The sequence below is a fragment of the Branchiostoma lanceolatum genome, chromosome 6 (genome assembly GCF_035083965.1).
Source record: "Branchiostoma lanceolatum isolate klBraLanc5 chromosome 6, klBraLanc5.hap2, whole genome shotgun sequence".
NCBI classification, from domain to species: Eukaryota; Metazoa; Chordata; class Leptocardii; order Amphioxiformes; family Branchiostomatidae; genus Branchiostoma; species Branchiostoma lanceolatum.
Genome location: NC_089727.1, coordinates 14,980,762 through 14,989,597, shown reverse-complemented (window position 1 = coordinate 14,989,597; position 8,836 = coordinate 14,980,762). Strand labels below are relative to the sequence as shown.

The 8,836-nt window shown below is 42.7% G+C and overlaps 1 protein-coding gene across 1 annotated transcript; it reads right to left on the bottom strand.

The window, feature by feature from the left end:
• Positions 1-5,856: 5,856 nt before the first annotated feature.
• LOC136437492 (G-protein coupled receptor 52-like) lies at positions 5,857-7,823 on the bottom strand. Its single transcript, XM_066432111.1, has 2 exons — positions 7,672-7,823; positions 5,857-7,113 (listed from the first exon to the last, which is right to left on the bottom strand). The coding sequence occupies exons 1-2, from the start codon at positions 7,787-7,789 to the stop codon at positions 6,590-6,592; spliced, it is 642 nt and encodes a 213-aa protein (XP_066288208.1). The 5' UTR covers positions 7,790-7,823; the 3' UTR covers positions 5,857-6,589.
• Positions 7,824-8,836: the final 1,013 nt, after the last annotated feature.

The window sequence follows — 8,836 nt, the reverse complement described above, 5'->3', positions numbered from 1 at the left end:
ACAAAGAAAAAGGGTACACCAAACGATTATAGAAAAACTACTCTACCTGGCATCTTTGGTTCGATAACTAGGATGCACGATGGTGGGTACCGGTCAAAGTAGAAAACATCTTCTTCCCCCGCAAACTTTACTTGAACCCAAAAAATGTTCATGCGCAACTCATGCGCACTTGAATATACGCACAAGTGTTAGGACGCCCTTATACTAGGGTAAGGGTTAGGGGGCAGTGCTGGGAGGAACGAAAATCAAACTACCAAATTATAGATAAGAAAAAAAAATCAACATCTCTAAACCTTCCCCATTTAGTGTCTAGAAAAGGCTCAGTGTAATGCAGGGTCCACTCACCAAAAATCTGTCTGCCAACTATAGACTGCGTCATATTGACTCCATTGAACAGACTGGATACTGTAGGTGAGGCCTTCTTTTGATAGCTGAACAGACGTTCTCTTTAGACCCGATACTTATTGATGTATGTGTTGCACCAGGTGGCAACAACCATCACCTAATCAGACCACCCAACGACCTATGGCGCACGTCAGTGGGGGATCAAGTGAGCCATAAGGATTTCTTGATTGATGATTCCGAACCTCACTTTTCTCAATATTTGGCTCTTAAAGCTACTCCATTGGGTGGATTTTAAAGTAAAGAATAAGAACAACTGTCTACTTGAAATTCAGATTGTCACAGGGGAAAGGACCAGCCCTGGTATAGTTCTGATTCCCGCTCTGATGCTTTTATGGCAAACCGTGTTGCACATAAGTTCCCCACAGCTAATCTTTGTCTTGACTCCTTTTTTTGTAGACGTTTTCCATGTACTATATGTGTGGACGCAATTAAACCGCAATTGAACGCCCATATGCGGTTCTAATACACTGCCCTGCTATATGACTATGAGCTGTCCTAAATACAGTATTCATTCGAAATAGCCTCATTGTGTGCTAATTGGCTCCATTGAGAAACTAGCACATGTTGGGGACAAACCGTTGTAATGAAGTGCCTATTGTTGTCACAGATGAGGGGAATGTGAGGGTCTGTTCGTCAGGCAAGGAGGTTAATATAACCTTCTTACTCCTTCTAGATTTTACCTCCTTGGTGAGAGAGCATCACTCAGCAGCAGCCTTATAGATTTGTTAACGAAGTCATTTCAAGCTTTATATATCATCCCTACACCCGGCCGGGCGGAAAGGTGTATCTACAGTAGCTAAGGCCAAACCACTGCAACCGCATGTGACGTGATCATTCAATACCGGGGTTTAACATGCCAGAAGTAATAAGCCCCAAGACGCAAAGAAATCGGTCCAACAGGACAGCGTATGAGCTTATGTGCGCAGAGCATGAGAGGTGGGATTTTAATAACAAGGTCCGGTCAAAACTCATGGCAAATAGAATCACATTGCCTAGATGATCACCGTCCTTAGGGTGTAATAATGTAACGCCCACACCTTGTAATAAACTCGACGCACGTTTCGCTGTGTAGTCACGACGTATGATGAAAGTGTCTTCTGCAAAATAGCCTTGCAAAAGCATATTAGCCACTAGAGAAGAATGTATATAAAACGTTCTAATGACTATGAGAACTGACTCATTTCATCGAGTCCTACCGATTCATTCCTATTTTGCAAGAAATATACGTGCAACCGACATCTCTCTGAAAGCGAGCGTATATTTTAGCGTACAGTCTCTAATGGACGTTATTGTCGTTTGAAATGTACGCCACGTGCGGGAAGCGATTCTATATGATTTAGTAATTACCTTCGCCGGGAAGGTATGCCTTCGCGGGAAGGTTATGTTATCGGTTACGCCAGCTGTAAAGTGGGTCCGTATGTATGTCAAGATCATAAGTCAAGAAAACATTGACGGATCTTGCTGATTTTTGGTAGGTAAGTGGCGGTTGTAGAAACAAAGGTCATGTACGAAAATGGTTCACCTGGCGTTTTCCTTAAGTGCTCCAGTGGACTTTTTATGTTAGTGTGTTTGTATGTAGACAACATAACTCGATGTATTGTTGATGGACCTGCATGATTTTTGGTGGGTACGTAGAGATTGTTATAACAGAGGTCAAGTTCAAAAATGAGTCACCTGGCATGTTCCTGCGGTACTGCAGCAGGCTGTTTATGTATGCGTATTTGCTTGTTGACAGGATAACTCGAGAAGCTGTTGATGGCTGTGCACGATATTTAGTGAATAGGTAAGTTTATTAAAGGAGAAGGTGAAGTTCAATGATGGGCCTCCTTGCGGGCACCTAAGGTACTGCAGCAGAGCTCCAAAGTTTGAGGTCAAATTTTTTGCAAGTGCTACGGTCATGATTTTTGTGTGGTAGATAGTCCATGCCACATGAAGTAAGTTGTGTACGTTTGGGCCCTCTAGCGGCTTGTTTGGAGCTGCAGCTTGTGTTTTTGATTTATTTGTTTTGACCTTTGGACATGGATAACTTGACTTATGGTCAACGGATCGTCTTGATTTATGGTATGTAGATAGCTTGATTAATGCTTTACATAATCGAATACTCATTATGCAAATCAGGAGCTAATTTGCATAATTAGTAAGGAAAGTTTATAAATCCGCTGCCTTTCAAAATAGGACTCTCAAACACGTGACATATATAGTTGAAAAAGAGAGAGGTATCTGTTAGCTTCCTATTTCCATGTAGGAACTATAGATCAGACTTTCCAAACTGGTTGAGTTGTTAGTGTTACTATTGCTACGGTCACATCGGGGATGTATCCCCGGCTTGGTTCTGACGTCTGGGGGGCACCGGCTGTCGTGGTCACAACTAAAAGTTTCCTTCGCGCTACCCTGCATGCTGGGGTCCCGGGTTGCTCCGGTGGGCACTCGGTGGCATTTTTGTAAAGGTTTGTCACCTTCGTTGGCAGGTTTTTGACAGGTACCCGTCAGTTGCTCTGACTATGTCTTGCATTCGACAGGGCCCTGCCGAATGCCCCGCGAAAGACGGTCGGACATCAGGCATGCTCCTGGTGGGCACATGTCATATCTCGAGGCGTATATGAATTGCACTGGAGCTCAAAAAGAAACACGATATACGACGTTCATGCGCTATGCTTTAGTTCTGCTCACCTAATCTGTTATGTGACACTTGACCCGTCTTACGATGTACAAACTTCTATGCACTTGGTTCGTAACAGAACAATTCTATGCTATTTGCAGATGACAACAGCATATTTCTTTCCCACAAAAACTTTGATTCTGTGATACAACTGGCTAATCAAGATGTGTTTGTACATGGTTTGAAGCAAATATATTGCCAACAAATTGCCTTATTTTCTGTAGTAAAGATAAAGTTATGATACCAATAAAGCAAAAATAAGATTTGGAAGATTTGGAAGATTTCACCAAAAACCACAAAGGTTTGGAAGATTTGGAATATCCGGAATTTCCGGAATATCCGGAATATCCGGAATATCCGGAATTTCGGGAATATCCGGAATATCCGGAATTTCCGGAATATCCGGAATTTCCGGAATATCCGGAATATCCGGAATTTCCGGAATTTCCGGAATTTCCGGAATATCCGGAATATCCGGAATATCCAGAATTTCCGGAATATCCGGAATATCCGGAATATCCGGAATATCCGGAATATCCGGAATATCCGGAATATCCGGAATATCCGGAATATCTTGGTCGGTCAAGACGTAAAAAATAAAAAAATAAAAAAAATAAATAAAAAAGATTTGGAAGATTTGGAAGATTTCACCAAAAACCAAAAACGTTTGGAAGATTTGGAATTTCCGGAATTTCCTACAGGTAAATGATGGCAATTTCATACTTGAATCAAATTATGCTAATAAGGACCTACTTTGCATAATTAATGATAAATGTTAGCATAATCTTCTTTGATAAGCTCATACTTTGGACAACTTCTATTATTTGAGTGAAGGCGATCAACTGGTATGATTTATGATTGATGAGAAACACTCCTAAATACATCAGTCATAAAGGTTAAAATCATTTGGCGAAGGTATGAGGTCGTGGAACTCTAGTATGTTCATATTACTGAGTTGTAATACGATTATGATATGTATCAAAAATCGTAAACATGCACCAATTACGCAGTTGAGAAGATTGCACATTCTGACTGTCTCGTCCAGAGCTGTATGAAATCTTTGCAAGGGAGTTTGAATATATATATATATGTACTAGTAGTAGTAATAAGTAACGCTGGAGAGCAGAGTTAAAAATCCCGGGCGCTCCTGGCCCCCCGATCGAAACATCTGCTTGGAGAATAGTAATATGGTTGTGAAGTTGAACATGTTTTCATGAAACTTTGAGGGCCGCGGTGATTTTTCAAAATCATATTTCTACATATTTCCGCCTTCATTTGAAGTAACACTTCTAACCTCTGTGGTGATTTACATCTCTAGGGACGTAACATTCTCACCTCGCTTCGAGTCAGACTAAATCTTACGTTACAGTGCCCTACGGCCAGTACTTCAAGAAAGCCTATCGTTAACATACATGGCGTTATGACCACAGGGGCACCATCACACAGCTACGGATACGACTTCGGATTCAAAACGTGTAGTGTGCTGGAGCTCTCCGCATAATTACGACTGAGGCTTTTCCTTGCCGCAAAGTAACACCCGTTCTCGACATCCGGTATCCCCAACATAAACCCTAAAGATTTACTACGTATAAGAGTGCACAGAATACTGATGACACCTATGTCAAACTAGCCTGGGAGACCAGACCCCGTATTCGGCGCGATCACCCACCTCACGCGCGCCCGAGCTTTACTCGGCCGGCCCCACGGAAGCCGTCTCCGGCTAGCGGATAGTGGGGGCTGGTAAAGCTCGAGCGCGCGTGCGATGGGTGATCGGCCGAATATGGGTCTGGTCTCCCAGGGTAATGTCATACTTACAACTTCATCTTGTAAACAGCTGAGTGGTGCGTTAGTGTGATTAAACACTAGCTGAAAGACTTGGGCTTCATCACCAGCTGCACTGAGGTCTTCCGATCCGAGCAGTAGAGACTTTTTGTATGAGTGTGTAGTTTCATGTGAAGAGATCTCGTAAAATCACATGTGAACAAAATTAGGAAAGGAGGCAAACATGAGATGTAAGGAGGTGCTCTAGAAAATCACTTGTCGATTGACCGTGACCGTGACCGTGACCTAAACTATTGTTTTTCTGGTCACTTTCTGAATCCTTCCTGCATTTATCGGTGCTGTCCTTGGTCCTGAAATGCCTTGGTGCAAAATTGAAAACTTCAGTTTCAGCATATCTTTTGAAATTTTTCTTCCGCTGTTATTCCTTTATTCTATGCGGATTCCCAGAAAACCAATACCTATCTTTCTATTTTGACCTTGTTATCGGAGGTTGATATGGTATTCCGTTTCTTTACCTTTTGTCAGACATTGTTGTGGCTCGTATGAAAGGATACAAAACGATTACGTCCGATGTGACGTCAATGTATACTTGAGTATATTCGTATGACGTGACTATGATGCTAATCGTGGGTGATATGCATAACAGCCATCTTCGCCGCAAGTAAATGTTTACTACATTACCGTCAGTCTGCTTTGGGTTTTAGATTCTTTATCCTACTATCTCTCCCCCTTCTCTCTCTCTATCTGTCAGTCAGTCTAAAAGACTAGGACTTGTCAACTGCACATGGTACAAATTCTACCTCAGAATTTGTACCATGTGCAGTTGACAAGTCCTACCGTACAAATCAAGTAACTTAAGCGCTACTGGTTTAAAAGTTACCTACAAAAAAGAGACCAGACCTTCCGGCCTGGCACGGAAAAAATGAGGGTGGCAAATACACGCGGCATCCTTCCAAAAGAAAACTATTGAAACACAACTCTTTAGTCAATAGTAACGTGATGATAAGAAATATTGTTGGTGCAGCTTTATTTCTTATAACAAAAGGTAATGCGTGCGTGCATTTATTGATGATTACAGTGACGTCAAAACCAAACAAATCTAAACCAACAATATCAAGTTGTGGCAACGGAACTGGAAAGGCACATGGGGTACTCAGTCCCATTTCATATGTTTTCAAAACCTCACAAAAACAATGCGACACAACGTCTGTGCAAGGAAAGACTGAATGTGTAAATATTACATCGTCAAATACGCAGTAAACCAGCATCAACTATTTTCATCAATAAAACAGCTAATACAGCTAGTACGTGGACTCTAACTATACAGTAAAGTACTCCACAAATCATCTTCCTGAATTTCACGGTTAAACAACAAGTTATAAGCACAAAGCATAGCAACTAAGACATGTAAAACATGTACAAAAGTGTTATGTTGAAATACATCAGTGTTCTTTATCAACATTACTATGACGTCGTTGACGTCAGAGTTTATATGGTTGGTAGATCGGTCTGTGTTGATCAAGAAGCAAATTCATATTCTTTCTTTTTAGCAGAATATATATAGATCCAAAACATTGATATTGATAAACCAATTTACAACATCAATATGGTTTACAGACACGGACGCAATAAAGAACGACCTCTTGCTCTATTTTTCCGCATTTTGTTACAATCCCTGGGATCAAACCCTACGTAGGAGGCACTGGGATAGTATATACGTTCTTAACCTTTCCCCCCGGAATATCAGACCATGTCCTTAACAGCATTGGCTGTTCTCCTGAACAGACGCCTGACCGCGTCTCTGAAGAACTTGTTTCTGTAGGCGTACAGGATGGGGTTGGGGAAGGCGGAGAGGAGGAAGATGAGACTCGTCATCCGCAGGGCCAACATGTCCCCGGGCCCCGGCTCAGCTCGGGACGACGACACCACGTAGGCCAGCACCATGGACACCCACGTCAGGAAGAAGATCACAATGGCGAGCATCACCGTCTTGGCCGTCTTGATCTTAGCCTTGAAGTCCTTCAGCCGTGCATCGTAGCAGACGCTGGGGAGGATCTTGCGCGAGTGGGAGCGAGCTTCCTTGAAGATGAGGATGTAGGAGTAGGTGATGAGACCGAAGGCGGGAAGGATGCAGACGATAAAGGCGACATCAGACACGGCGGCGCTGTTGGTACAGACCAGCAGGCCGGCGTTCAGGTGGTAGGAGTTCCCCTGGAACAGCCCCACCACCGCCATGGTGAAGGTGTACAGGAGGGTGCACGCTATGGCTGGAAACAACTGAACGTTAGTACGAAATATCTACGTGTGTCATAACCATCCTCCTATGATGGGCTATTCCGCGCCACACACAGGCCTGTGTACCCCTGAATAGGACGGTGGTCATGACGTCTTTTGGAGGCACTCTGTAGTCAGGAGCTAATGCTTACTATACTTCACCGGAATTATTCTCAAACTTTCCAGAGCGATTCGGCAACATCTTTTGACTTTCTACCTTTCTGCAATCATCCCATAGATTGCGGCCCACTTGTCTTCCGGTGGCTTCCAAGCCTTAAAGATCACAATCTATATTACGACATGTCTCCACTAAGTTTACGTCACAACGGCCACTGGCAATGTATTTCATTGAAGTACAAAGTCTATTTCTTTAACTATACGCTGGTCGGTCATTTGAAATCTTAAGATGCGACTAACGTCGTAGCTTTCAGATCGTTTTCGTTTTTTGTCCACTGTAGAAATTCAACTTTTGACGCCGCTAACTAAAATATATGATGCAAATAAACGTATTTTACATGCGGCTATGTTTTGTTGATCTGGTATTATCTTACCTGTGAGGACACTCCGCCCAGTGAAGCGGTTGCGGTACTCTGTAGGGTGGACGATGTAGTGATATCGGTCGAACGACAGGATTCCCAGAATGCACGGCGTGAAGGTGATGGAGACCATGAACAGGATGCCCTAATACGGCAACAAAATAACGAATGTTGAAATATTTCGTCTTTCAACATATATACAAATGTAGTTCGTATATATGTGTTGTATGATGTTCTGATCCCCGTAGTTTTTTTAGAAGTGGGATAAATAGATGTTTAGTCAACAGAGCTATATTTCCTTGATTATTCATACTTGAGCGTTCTGGGTATTTTCATCAGTGTATTAAACATTAAACAAACATTGCTATCCCTGACAGGCTCAGCACCCATGGAGCTGAAGCAACATGTACGCTCTGGGTTACATTTGAAAACGTGTGTGTTGTGCCATAGATAGATATCCACAGGTTGTGTTATTCTACAATCTAACAGCATGCAGTTCAGGGCCATGGACAGACAACGACTGTTTCGCTCCCGCATAGAGACATATCCACGGTGACGCAGACATACAGAATGCGACTTGTTATAATCCAGTCCTCACGATGCATGCTTATGCTGTTGAGTTAATCACATTTGTGCCCCCAGAATGCCCAAACGTCAGACTGATTCAACTCCGCAGCCCAATGCATGCTTGGTACGCAGTGGATTTTACAGTTCATATTTGTGGTAAATTGTCCTTTCATTCCATGGATTACTACAGTAATTGCGCCCCACGTGGTGTTATTCAAACCACAGGCTCAGTATAATGCCCATGCTTTAACTGTACCCCGGCAGCTTCTACCTAATTAGAAGCATGGATAGCTTACTAAAATGAGTTATTATCGGCGCGAGGTGTACATCAGATCGTTTTGAAAGAGGTACACAGTACCTGTACTTATGAACATTTTTAGCTTTTGGTCATTGCCCTTTTAGTCATATGGCCATTTCTGGTAATACTGGCTGGCAGGTAGGATAATTCCTACAACAAAAAAGCCGTCTTCTTTGTCCACGCTAAATCCTTTTTCTCAATTAGCCATCAAGAAAAATATCCCCAGCGTGCTTCCGTCGCCATCTCACGTGTGTGTGATTTATTTACGTTCTTGAAAGGTTTTGACCCTACGATGTAATCCGTATGGATCAATTT